Genomic DNA, 14,012 nt, shown 5'->3' with positions numbered 1-14,012 from the left:
AAAAGAAAACTTGGATTTTCAGTATCTCATTATACCTTCCTCGGAATAAGGATTTTATTAAGTTTTATTGTTCCCCTTTAAAATCCACCCGGAGTCAGATAGGAGGTATTGCTTGCTTGCAGTCGATATGTAAGATTGCAAAATAGTTTAGAAATAGGTATGAGTGAATACGAGTGAGAAGATGTGTAAATAAGAGAGGAAGGATGGGAACCAATGAAGTGAGTACTTCGTGTGAAGTTTTGAAAATAAAAGACTAAATTAGTGGAACTGCATTTTCTTCACCGTCTCAACTCTGCATGTCGTTATAATGATGACATATGTAATGCGTGATAAGAAATTATATGTCGGCTAAGTCGTAACGCGAAATATATGACTCAAATGCATGCCGTCGTGGGTCTATCTTATGTCTATGCTATATTAATGCTAAATAATGTGTTTGAAGAAATACTTCTCGAGATACAGCGCGTCAAGTAATACAGAAATGAATGTTACATAAACTCGTAAAATAATAAAAGCATTTTAACTATAGAAAAACTATCCCCATCTTCTTTGAAATCAAGAAATCTCAACATTAATTTTGTCAAAATCGAACTCCCTAATGTTCTTCTTTCCAGGCTTCTAGAAAAATCCTTAACCGAGATACCAAAGCAATACGCAGTGGCAGCGTGGAGCGTAGAGCCTCCCCTGGGCAGTCGGCTGGCGCAGGACTTCTTAGTGAAGAACTTCGACCGCGTGTATAATAAGTTCACTCAGATGGACGCATTCACGTTCCCGGCGGTGCTGAGCGGCGCTTTCGGGTTTATTTCCACTGAAGAGGAACTTAGCAAGGTGAGTTTCTTTTTAGGTAATCTTCTAGAAGGTTGTAGAACATTCTAGAATATGTAGTAGTATGTATGGAATGTAATATCTTTTGTGAGGTTCGCATTTTGGTCCTTTGAGTTTATCTTCACGGAGGAAAGGCACAGCAAAGGCATTTTTATCAAGATTTATTTATGTATTTGTATTATATTAGGATAACCCATGTGGTTTGATTCTATAAAAATCTCGAAACAATAAGGCCAGCAGCATGAATTAAAACTTCTTTTATTCATCACCATGCCAAACAAATATTTCTAAAAATATTCTAACTAATGTAACCTCTCAAAACCAATATTATTAACCAAAACCAATAACATATTATTTTCTTTCCCAGCTAAAATCCTTCGCCCTGAAACACAAAGAACAGTTGATGCCGATGTCACAAACTCTTCAGAAGCTAGTGGATACCGCTACATTCCGCATCGACTGGATCAGGAAGCATTCTGCCGGCATCAGCCGCTGGTTCAAGGACTATGTCTCAGGTAAATACATAGTGTGTCTAAGTAGAAAAAGTCCCGAATTCGCTCCTCCCTTCTCTTGAGAGGGGGAAATAGATGATAATATAACTATCTCTGTCTCACGAAGTATGGACCAAATGAAACAGCCGTATGTCAATAGTTCTGTATAGTTCTGTCTGGAGTTCTGTCTGCTAAAAATAATCAGGTTCACATCGGCATGTCAATAGTTCTGTCTGGAAGTCAAAACGTGGTAAAAAAAAGAGGTTCATTTCAGAACTTTTGACTCGTTGGCTCCTAGCTAGATAAGCAAGCGTAGCATAGAATAGTCCTCATCCACGATTGTACAATTCGTTTTGCTTTTTCATTTTTCCAGTTGAATTTTTTTATTTTCAAATAATATTTATTTACTATCGCATTTCGTAGAGCCTTTATGTTCAACAAAAACTATATTATTACTTCAAGAGTAGTGTACTGCACCTGCTCTTGGATCTATTTTTGTAATAAGTGCTTTAATGTAATTAATGTTTAATTTTAAGTGTGTGGAGTAGTTTAGATTAAGTATCTGTAAAATTGTCAATACACTATTGCATTAGGTTCTCCTGTAATAATAGTTGTATTTTGTGATAAATAAATAAATTAATTCATTTTACTAACTTACTAATCTTTGAATTCCAGGTAAACTACCAATATCGCAGCAAAGTACAGTTCCTCCAACCTCGCTACCTGCTGACGTGAGCAGCGCCGCGGCCGGCGTGACGTCACCGCCCGCGCCGGTGCCTACTACTGCCGCTCCACCAGCGTAATACATTATAATATAAATTAATTATATTTATTTACTTATACAAGCTATTGACTTACATCCGTGTCAAATTCTTATGCTAATGATTCTCGACCCAAATCAAAAATAAAATGGGTAGGGTTTTTTTTAAACTTACAGAAATTCGTCAGTGTAACCCAGCCGTATTTAATATATAAACTAATAAACAACAAATACTGCGCTCTCACACATAGCATACGCAACGATCGTTCATAACAAAAATAAATTCTGAAATACTATTAACCAAAAAAAGAAGCACATATCAGCTATTTTCCGCATACCATACTTACAATTGATTATTAACGTATTTTATGTCAACCTCCTCAAATTTGACCCGGATGCAAATCAACAGCTTACATGTTCTCGAACGTTCCTGAGACGTACATTTATAGTGAAGAGCTATAAAAAACTTTATCGACATTGAAATGGCATCTAAAATCAATTAACCCAACTGACACGTATAGTCGATTTGATTATATTATTATCTTCATGTGATAATTAATTTTGGATATTATTTCAATGATAATAAAGTCGATATTGTATCGATACGCTTTACTATATCTGTGGACAGCCCTATAGTTTTGAAGAGCGTCAGTACTAGAATTCGTTTTGTTACACCAATTTCGACTTTATTTACACATGATAGAGTTGATTTCTAATACTTCAGAGGGTTTTGAACTATTGACCCAAAGTCGTTAAGATCTGTATAATATAAAAATATTATTTATCGAACCTCGATATATGGCAGCTAATATATCTAAGTTTTTTTTTTCTGATTTTCAAATTGGAAAATGTAAATGATCTAAAAATATAAAGCCTAAAATAATTGTAATTTAAGTAGTTTTTATTTAGCAGTATACATTGCGATATTTATACCTAAGCCGCGAACTAGTCGCCCGAAATAGAAAATTACTTTTAATTTAAAAAAAAACTATATATTTTAATGAGTATATAATTTATTCTAAATTCAATTACCGTAAAATGAAACCTAAAGTGTGCCATTTCTATAAATGAGTTCATATTTTTGCGGTAATTTAGATCTAGAAAACCTTATATCTTTCGAAACTTGATATTAACTTTTACATAATATACAAAAATAAAAATCGTCACGTGAGACAAAATTATTACAGTATGGTGAAAAATAACACTTAACTTTGTCAAACAAATTCACATACTGTCAATATATTTCAATTATTTTGTAATAGGGACAGTATGCTCGAGATTTGAAGACAACACTATTTTATATTTAAAATATATCAACTCGATAAAAACCACGAATATCGATTCTTTTTATTTCTTAAACGATGTTTTTTTTAAGATTTCTATTATTATGTCTATTTTTTGTTTACGTATTTATAACTTAAGATATTATTTATTAGAAATTATAACTTTTAAAAAGTGTGTATTTTCATAATAGGTATTTGCCAAATTAGAGTGTAGTATGTAAAGCTAAGCTAGCTAGTTCTTAATATTTGGCAAAATAATATGTACTTATTATAATATGTTTTATAAATTAAAGCTTATAATAATTTTAACTTTTATCGAAAATTATAGTTTTAAAGCAAACATCACATTTTAGTTTTAGTACAATCAATTAAAATAAACACTGTTTGTTACACATCATATTATTTACATTCTACCAAAAATTGCCGTTCTTCAATTGTTTTATATATATTAAAAAATAAAAAATACGCACAAGAGTCGATGTAAAGATTGTAGAATATAAATAAAATAAAATTCTATCGATAAATGCACTGCACAACACTATGTATTAAAGGCCTGCTTCCCACCAACGTTTTACTTTGTGTTCAGTTTTAAGTGTTATCTTACTACGGATTCCAATAATCGACCCATCAGTGGTTTTTCGATAAGAGATAACTTGTATGAAGCTAGTGTCAATATTTCAATCTCTTATCGAAAAATGGATGGATCAGTTATTGGAGTCCGCAGTTACTATCTCATAATGTGGCTATGAAATGTATAATACGAATTAGTCATTGTCGTGTCATAAGCTTAACCATAGAGCAATTTATTTACCAATAAATAAACTATAAATAATTTTATGTATGCTAAAAATATTTTAAAAGTTACCAAACTTAAAAAATGTAATGGCAAATATAGTTTTAATTAAAAAATTAAGGAGAATAGATAGTGTCAAAAAATCTGTGGTGATTACATAAAATATTATCATATTATCGACAAAAGAAAACAAGAAAACATTATATACAAAAAGAACATGAAAAATGTAAAATATTGCTGTGACCTAAAAGGCAGACAGTTTACTTTGATACTAAGAAAAAAATAAATATATAATTACCGTTAACCTATACATTCCTTATTCATATTTATTAAGTGCAGTTGGCAACACAGTTGACATAAAAACCTATTTTATTCAACCTATTTACACTTTCTAGAATAAAAACTATTTTAATGTGTGCTAAATAATTTTTATACCCAAAATTCTTGAGAAAAGAGTTAATTCTGTTGCCAACTGAAGTTATTTTTATTCATATTTAATTTGTTCCTATTTATTATTTAATAAACTTCTCGAATTTAGATAAACTTTTTTGTTAAAATGTATTTGTCTAAAGTTTTATTTGTAAGTGTTTGCATGTGGAAGCTTCGTGTTGAATAAATAATTTAATTATTAGAATTTGTTTTAATTATCTCCATTGAAAGTTACGAGTATTGATATGGAAAACAGAACCGTTTAAATAAGAAAAAAACTATACTTACAAGTTTTTTATAAGTACTTATTGTCAGCGGTAACTGAAGTTCGTTTTTATTAACGAGGTAGAATCAGTTAATCAGTAGTTATTTGTCTTTACGTGACAAATCCCTTGAACACCCAAGAGAGCGTTATGAAATTTTCCCGGATAGTCAAATTTTCCGACTGACAGTTCAAACTACAATTTTAAGTTAGCCGCTAGATGGCGTAAAAGTAATTCCATATCTTTCCCTAATCCACCATGTATTTGAATCAAATTCTATGGACCCATAAGATCAAAACTAATGTTGATTTATTCTAAGTTGAAATTAATTGCTATTATCAAGCAGAAGACGTTTTTGTACTTGCCCGTACTAAGAAGTAAATACATACCTCCTACACCGCTACGGGCATAATTGTAATGCCCAACATCGACAACAAACATTAGCCGTTAAAATACTTCAATAAGAATAACCAAATCTTATCTATACGATATATTTATACAAATATATATAAAAATATAACCCTCGATAGAGTCTCGATGCGTCGCCACGTCACTACCCCATCGTTCACTATGGCAGCCCCGAGGCAGCGCGAAAATCGATAATCTGCTTGTAAACAAGCCTAACCAAATGTAGGACAAACACTCATAGTACAATTTTCATATTCCGCAATTATTGTTTCAAGTTACCTTTTGATTTAACCACTCTTCGTTTATTTGTGAGTGTTAAATTAGTTAGCAAACATGGATACAGCGAATGTTGGGTATTCTTATCATTTACCGACTGGTGGCTGGAATTATAAGATCCGCAACACATTGTCACAATTCAGTGATTTGTTCAGCGAATTTAATAAATATATCGCGCCGGCATATCATCATGATCGCTGTGAAAGGTATGTATATTATGTTTTTTTTTTTTGCATGTTTTTGAAAGAACTGCGCAGTACAATATTTACGGAAATCTGATTTATGACCTTACACAGCAGTTTCCTGATAGCATGGGGAGTCGTTAATTATTTTTTGGACATTATATTTAATCTACATTCAGAAATCGTTCTATATTATTTTTGAAAATAGAAGCTAAGAAGAAAATAAATAACTTGTATTTTTTTTTTCAGATCTGTTCAAATGAGGATTTATTCAATGCACAAAGGGGAGTTTGTGATGGTATTTATTGCGTTTTTCGCTTGTTTCGGCTTAGGCGTATTTATAGGATTGGCAGGTAACAAACTATTAATTTATTATAGTTAATTCATAACAATACTTAGAAGACCCCTACTAAAGGAGTAATCTTTAGATTTACCAGCTTAGACACTTACTCTTCGACCAATGATCGTACTTATCGCTTGTAAGAATATTTTCCAATTAAATAAACAACATGAATTTTGAACCAGTTCAAATTGCGTAGCGTACGAAACATAAAAAATAATAAAGTTCATTCTAGAACAGCTACATTTACTTCGCGTTGCTTTAATCTACGTAACTATTACCAGAATGGAGTCACGTAGAATTCAATACGGCCATTCAATGGACCACTGGCGATAAGTGATGTTAAATCTGCACCAGCTACTTTTCTCTGTATACCTACGGCTTAAGCGAAAATATCTAAACATTCTAGGCCCCTCACCCACTATGACGACTTCCATCCCCGCATCATCAGTGCTGACGAACGCGAGCAGCATCTACCAGGGCCCCTTCCACCTGCACAGCAAGGCGCTCGGCCTGCGCGCGCAGCAGCTGTGGCTCATGGCTGAGATACTCACTAACAACGACGATGGTACGATGATAAAAACTAGCAGTTTGGTTTGTAGATGTAATTTTAATTTTTACGTCTGGCAATAATCGGCGCAGGGTAAAAATTGCAGTGCACGGTTCCAAAAAAAAACGCTTTTTTGAATCTGGGGCAGTTTTTATACTCAATAATCTATCGGTTATTGTCTAAATGTATGTAGAAAACGGTGTCTCCATGTCAGTCCATGTTTCTTGCCTTTCTAGTTAGTAACTACCTAATATTTTACCTCACGTGATGGGAACAAGTTCTGCTTATCACTGTTACAGATAAAAATACCTCCAAAATCTGTTCAGATATGTCTTACTTGACTCCTATACCTATATGTTTGCTTTCATGGAACTAATGTGTGATTATTTTTGCAGAAGAGATATTCGACAAAAGCTTCCAAGTTAGTATTTCTATAGAAGGCGTGTTAGCAGACCATACAACGGAAGATATTCTGTCTGAAGCAGACGCTCCCAATAGGTAAGTTAAAACATGTTTAGGTAATGAAAGCTATACGTAACTTTGTAGGATCCTTTACGATCTCTATCGGAAAGAAAGGATTAAGTAAGGTCTACTCGCTCTAACAAACAGAAACAAATTACGTCAGAACATTTCTAAAATTTCCGCGAAACTGCAACCATTGTGTGTGAACACATGTTAGCAACGGATCACACCGAGGAGCAAATTTTCAAAACAATATTGATTTCGCCTTAGTTCTTGAATGTCCCGTACTGCTATATATTGCTGAAGTTCTAGAGGCCCCTAGTCTCCCGACACTTCGTAGGGCGTATTCGATCCTGAATGATCTTTAGATTGCTAGACTTCTACGTCTAGGCTCCTAGTCTCCCGACCCTTACTAATCTAGAAATTCAAAGACCAAACATTTCTACAGCTCTAAATCTTCCTGGTGTAAAACTGAACCCTTTCTTTCACGAACTCTTCCAGGACCCAACACCTAAAGTGCAAGAAGCGAGTATGCGACGAGGTGATGATACTCCACATCCTATGGCTGGACTACACACATTACGTGTTCAACGTCAACTTCTTCGGGCTCAAGGAGTTCCACCACAGATACTTTATTAGAGACATCATTTTCTATGTGAGTATCTTGAGACAGTAAGATGGACGATAATAGCTGGTTGGGAATTTATTTTGAGACATTATGGTAAGTACGGTTTTTTGCTGTGGGATATGTGAATGAGTTATCGCAGGCCTGGCACATAAAGGGTGGTCCCAAATAAAATAATATGGTTAAGTGACCATTGAGGAGACCTTTTTATGCTTAAATAAAGGCTCCTGGGCCTACTGAATTTCACGTGAAACATTAAATAAAAAAATGGATTAAGGAAACTATTTTTTTTTTCCAGTTCAAAACTTACAACCCAGCATTTACGCAGATGGAGACTTGGTTTCGATTTATATTTGTGATGACGTCTTTCTTTATGACCGTAAGTTTTAGCAAAACCTAGTTCTTATACATATATTATGTAGATAAGCCAATTCTTCGATAAAAGGAGTTATGGAATATTAACGCCATTTTTGGTAAAGATTTTCTAAAATCCTTATGTTCCTACTTAATTTAAATACATCGATGCATATGTATCATAGATAAGCACTGGTACTCAGCTGAATCCGGTTAGACTGGAAGCCGACCCCAACATAGTTGGGAAAAGGCTCGGAAGATGATATGTATCATAGATCATTTGCGAGTACCAGTTGAAGACCCTTAAGGCACCAATCTGGCATTAATCCAGACAAAATACTGCGTAGTTCCTGGTGGCAAAACCCAGAAAAACTACGCGATTGAAGTACAAAATACAGTCGAGAACATCGTACTTTTGTCATACAGATATTTTAAAAACATCCTTTTGTTTAATTCAATTGTTTTCAGTTCTGGTTTGCCTACATGATGCGGAAATACCCTATGACGGACTGGTCGATAGAACAGAGATGGATTTATATTTTGTTGCCGTTATTGCTTACTTTTAATGGTGAGTACCTTTTGACATATTAACAGGTACCTATCTGGTTTTAGGATCAGGTACTTTCATTTCACACACCCACGTAAAGTGACCTTTTGTGCAACCGTACTTACGAGTTTCCGGTCATTTTCAATTCTATTTGAAAAATAATCGTCATAAGGATCGATAATAACAGATATCTGCAAAATCATTATTTTCAAAAAACTTTGAGAACTCTTTTAATTTCGTCTGATGCTTTATACCCCACACGCTGATGTGAGCATCTACATCCAACTCTCAAAGTAAACAATGGCTTGTATTCAAAGCGTTCCAAATTTAAAATTCCTACCAACCCCACACAATACCCTGGAGAATGCTACTCAAGTACTACGCTCACACAACTTTAGACCTTATCTCTTTAAAAAGAAGGAACTCTTTCAAATGCAGTCCAAAACGTTCGACATTTAAATAGTATTCAGGGACGTGTGCGATTACCCCGGACCGGTTTGAGTCACTCCCGCGCGCCGCCCAGCGGTGACGCGAACTCTCTACTCTATGCTATGACGATACAAAACTTGAGTCACTCGATATTGTGACTGTACGTAGGACTGAACTATAGATATGTATGAAGTCAGCCTTCACTTATCTACCCACATGTACCTACGCAGTATCGATGGAGGTTTTAACTTTTCTTTTAAGTCTTGCCAATGGGGTCTATTAATCGTCCAGATACTCTCAGAGTTTGGTTTGTGAGCAATTTAAACTGCAGACAATTGATCTCAGCCTTGAAATCTCGGAAATAAGAGATCCTTAAGTGTATGGGTTCTTAATATATGTAAACCTCATTCTTGCATACAAATCTTAAGTAAAAGATCTAGGCAGCTAGAAACAGCTTAGACAAGACAACTTTGGATTAGTTAACCTGCAACAAAGTTGCCTCGTTAACTACAGCAGTAGGGACATATCTAGTTGCAAAAACAGTGTGACGGCAAGGCGTTGAGTTTCACCATAGCAAGGTGCAAAGAAAGTTGCGAAATGCATGGAGAAACTGCCAGCAGTTTCTCGTAGGTGGTTATACTAATAGAATAGAGGCGTTTTTCCGAGAATCTTTATGTAATCGGCAGATAGGTAAAATAAAATAAAAGAGGGTGCGTAAAATAGGAAAATATAGGTTCCTTGCGCGCCGCCTGCGTCTCTAAAATACTTATTCGTAGGGCTTAGCTGGGTTCGGGCTAGCTAAGCTAATGTCGATGAATCAGTTGGTAAGAAAAATATGACATTACATACATTCATATACTACATACTTATACATTGACTCATAAAAAATAATCAGTGTTATACTTACCCATAGGCCTTTCATTGCGTGGAGTAAGTAGTCCCCACGAGAGGCTAGTGAAACCGCAGCCAGAAGCTTGTACCATAATGATACGTTGTGTTACCTATTAGCCTGTATCTAGGCCTGGATCAATCAATCATCTATTAAACATATTGGTAGGACTACATAGGTACACCTCAATCAATCGATGTAGGTGTAAATCTACCTAGATTGATTGTTCCAAATCCCCAATGACCCATTTACAATTCTGAACACGTAGAACACTATTGTGAACTACATAACATCTACCAATTCTATTTAATTAATCGTGTATTATTATTTCAGATCCTATTTACCCGTTAAGATTTTTTCCGGGGGCCATCATGGCGCCTCTGATCGGAAATTTCTTCCAAACTATATTCCTTGGAGCTGTTATGATATCGTGGCTTGTGCAGTATCACGGACTTAGACAGGTACGTACGACAGACCCATCTTCTATCAAGTGAGCTGCATGTCTAATCACCTAACAAGCCCTAGTGTCAGAGTATTCTCAAATCTGCCTAACCGCCTCTGACGTGAAGACCCTTAATGAATACTTTCCCTGTCCAAACGGTACCCCTTGTGTACCAAACTCAGGCCAGGACGACTCCCGAGCTTTATAAGCAATTATTTAAATGCCCCAAAACAGGGAAAAGAGGTTTAATCATCATAATTCTTAAAAGCAACCCTGAGCTAGTGAGAATTTGACACCTTAGCTTGCCTAAGAAGTGAGAAGAAATGACGCCCTCCACTACCGCATATACGCATTGAATAGTGTAGGTACATAAATGGATAGTGGGGTCCGTTATTTCCTCTTGGACGATTTCCATCTTTCTCCCATCACCTATTTAGGAGAACAAAGCTGTTTTACTTTTTTTTAATCTTTCAGAATGACAGAGGCATTGTCTCCTTCTACTTATTTAAATACGTGGTGGTGATAATGTGTGGGATCCCAGCCATCGTGCTCGGGAACTGGCAGAAGTTCAACAGTTATTTGGACCCCACCTTCAACTATATGATGGACCCAGATTATCCAGTAAGTATTCTCTTTTACTAAAGTCTCAACACTTTTAAGTTTTATCTTTCGACTGGCAACATTTATGTGATAGACGTTAACTTGAAATATGGATGCCTGTAAACTCTAGCTAGAGTTTGATCTAAACTAGAAACGCCTACTTGGATGTATTAAGGATTTTTTCCGGGATAGTCTGTTATAATGATCAATGCTGCTGATTTACAACTTTTCACTTAGGTATCTAAAATACTCCATCTACGGTCAGCATGCAGAGCTAAAAATACCATCATATTGGTTATACACGGTTGGGTGGGTGGGTAGAAGTTTGACGAGTTCTTGTTAAAAGCGGAAAATAACAGATAACTGACAAAACTTTTCCTAAAATTAATCACGACACTTATTAGTGTCAGAGTTGACGTCATCTTCTCTATAATAATGACGTCATGACGTCAATTAGCGTTTCCGCCAAGATGGCCACTGCCATTAATAGAATAAAATAAAATTTAACTTTACAACCACGGCTTTAGGTTTACTAACACTACTGTGTTAGTGTGACGTTGAGTACCTACTCAAAACTTTTAGGTACCACGAAGATGAACATTAGTTCATTAATGAATTTTGACACATTTTAACCCTATAAGGATGATTATGAACTTCTAGGAGACCTCGGATACTATGCTTTTAGTTTACCCCTTTTTAAATAAAAATAAACCTATTGTTAAGTTCTGTTTTATCAATTCCAGCTGGTGAAACTATGGTTCTTCTGTGCAATCACGATATACTTCTTATACTTACTTATATTGATAATTAAGGCGTATAGTGATTTGAGGAATATGCCTTTCTTTGGTAAGTTTAATTAACTCTCATTAAGATAACGATAACATGTCTAACGACTTAGTTTGTTTTACCTATTTGTCCACGATGGGCCACTCACACTAACGGCCTTTTCGAATATTCTGCCTATGTAAATAACTGATATTTAAAATTTAAAAGAGATATAATTTTTTCATTAGCCCCTTACAAAATATCCCGATAAAGTGCGCTTCTCAACCTATGTATTTGTACCAACTTTTTTTTTCAAAACAGTAAAATTACCTTTATTTTCTTGCAGATATCCGACTCCGCTGCTTATCCATAGTAGTGGGTACGGTAACGTCCATTATTACAATCCTAGCGCTCCAGGGCTGGGGCCCGGCCGCCCTGCAGGACCACTGGGCCTGCCAGCCCAAGGTACACTTCGACACGTCAGCACCATTCATGGCCCTGTACGGGCTGTTCAACTTTTACATATACATACTGGCCTATTTGTTCTCGCCCGGTGGGGGAAATATCCATGGTAAGTGGGGAGTTCAATATTTTTAGAGTTTATTGGAAGTGATTTTTAACGTTTAAAATGAGTTGGGGTTACAGTTCAACATTTTAATGGGTATCTAAAAATTTTACTTATCACTACCCTTGTCCTCTATCATGCCGTAATGTTCTAACATAGTCAAGAAAACGCCGCGTTAGAATTCTCATCATCAGCTAAATTCAAATTGTTTCTTCCAGAAACGGCCATAACCAAAGACAACCCCGCCTTCTCTATGATCAACGATTCAGATGAAGAGGTTATCTATGGATCAGACGAAGAAAGCCGACGTCCACTGAACTCCCACCATAGGATTACTACTGATGAAGATTTATAGATAATTAACTATAACTTAAAATAATATTTTCCGTAAATGTCATTTTTTTCTTGTTATAAAATTCTAAAACTAATTAGACCAGACTTGTTTTATTTTTATTTCAACCTACGCTGATGTAGCTAACTACCATGAAGTCACAACAGTGACTACTTACTAAACATAAAACTAGTACGTTTACTTTTACATAGTACTTTTAAAACATAAAACTTACACTACTGTTAAGAATTGTCAGATGTACTAACGATGTTTCGTCTAACACAGTGCTGAATAGGGCAACCGCTGGGTCCGTAGCAAGATTTAGCGGGATGCCCAAAATAGTTGTTCTTGCTAGGTGGAACAGCTAAAAAGGCCAATCCCGCTGGGTGGGCCCCCTCAATCTATGTCCTGGGTGCGAGGTAATTGCGCTTAACTAGAAATTAGTGCTTGCCTAGCACAATATTACGAAGTTCCAAACAGTTTCTGGGTGGGTCAACTTTGGGACTCGTTGATTTGGGACTAGATTAGAAAAATTCTAGGTTTATCTAGAAACTACACAATACTACCTCTTCTCACTCAACTTCTTACATACTTTTTCATAATAAATATCAGGTTTACAGATAGCTATCGTATTCATTCTAAAAACGTCAATGGTAGGCATTAGTACTACGTATTATAGTTCGGCCATTCAGAGAATGCGTTCCTGACACGTCGCGATTGAACTGACGACGTAACTTTGCAATGGCGTTGCAGTTACGATAAAAATATTTTTGCTGGTTGTTTACCGTTTTAACAATTGAGGAGCATTAAAACAACATTATTATATCAATAATCAATGAATGTTATTACGTCGTCAGTTCAATCGCGACGTGTCAGGAACGCATTCTCTGAATGGCCGAACTATAGTAGCCCCTATCTAGACAATAACGATAAGTTTTACCAGCTGCGACGTAGGCAGAGATACTACGCTAGTGTTTTCTGATGAAACAGAAAACTTACCTACACGAATATTATGTAAAAATAAACAAAACAATAACAAATTGTGATTTATTCATTCAGTCAACGTCAAATCACGTTGAATATAATATTAGTCATGGAGGCAACAGAGGCAGGCATTGCGAACTGCAGCGGGGTCAATGACCCGAGTTCCTGGCCATAACGTAGCCAGCGTAGTGTTACTAAGAATTATGTTACCAAGTAATCTTGGAAGCTTGCAATATTTATGTCAGTTGCTTGCTACGCTAGCAAATAATTTTGTAAACAGCAATTATGATGGCTAACATCATTATTGAAAAAACGTAGAAATAGCACGAATGCTACACTGCTTCTGGTCTTACTTTCTCAACTTGAACCTCAAATTACCTACTTTTATGGTCAGCTTTACCACATCCGGAATAATATCA

At 35.5% G+C, this 14,012-nt stretch overlaps 2 protein-coding genes across 3 annotated transcripts in view; both read left to right on the top strand.

Moving 5' to 3' along the window:
* Positions 1-4,783, top strand: part of LOC124631783 (glutamyl aminopeptidase-like) — a 30,984-nt gene extending 26,201 nt beyond the window's left edge. For both annotated transcript variants that reach the window (XM_047166387.1, XM_047166388.1), the window contains 3 exons: positions 615-828; positions 1,193-1,340; positions 1,992-4,783. In XM_047166387.1, coding sequence (XP_047022343.1) covers positions 615-828; positions 1,193-1,340; positions 1,992-2,119 — 490 coding nt within the window. In that variant the 3' untranslated portion in view covers positions 2,120-4,783. The remainder of the gene's footprint in view (positions 1-614; positions 829-1,192; positions 1,341-1,991) is intronic.
* A 650-nt stretch (positions 4,784-5,433) lies between these two features.
* LOC124631784 (transmembrane protein 181) lies at positions 5,434-12,711 on the top strand. Its single transcript, XM_047166389.1, has 12 exons — positions 5,434-5,734; positions 5,960-6,063; positions 6,460-6,618; positions 6,996-7,098; positions 7,564-7,717; positions 7,986-8,066; positions 8,510-8,609; positions 10,240-10,367; positions 10,823-10,969; positions 11,692-11,794; positions 12,060-12,284; positions 12,497-12,711. Exons 1-12 carry the CDS (start codon positions 5,586-5,588, stop codon positions 12,631-12,633), a joined length of 1,590 nt encoding a protein of 529 aa, XP_047022345.1. The 5' UTR covers positions 5,434-5,585; the 3' UTR covers positions 12,634-12,711.
* Positions 12,712-14,012: the final 1,301 nt, after the last annotated feature.

This window comes from Helicoverpa zea, chromosome 7 (genome assembly GCF_022581195.2).
Source record: "Helicoverpa zea isolate HzStark_Cry1AcR chromosome 7, ilHelZeax1.1, whole genome shotgun sequence".
NCBI classification, from domain to species: Eukaryota; Metazoa; Arthropoda; class Insecta; order Lepidoptera; family Noctuidae; genus Helicoverpa; species Helicoverpa zea.
This window is presented reverse-complemented; position numbering and strand designations above follow the sequence as displayed.

Excerpts from the sequence above, each read along its gene's own strand:
- LOC124631784 (XM_047166389.1), top strand. The coding sequence starts at position 5,586 with ATGGATACAGCGAATGTTGGGTATTCTTATCATTTACCGACTGGTGGC. Across the intron at positions 5,735-5,959 it reads CATCATGATCGCTGTGAAAG|ATCTGTTCAAATGAGGATTT; the intron begins GTATGTATATTA and ends TTTTTTTTTCAG. Across the intron at positions 12,285-12,496 it reads CGGTGGGGGAAATATCCATG|AAACGGCCATAACCAAAGAC; the intron begins GTAAGTGGGGAG and ends TGTTTCTTCCAG.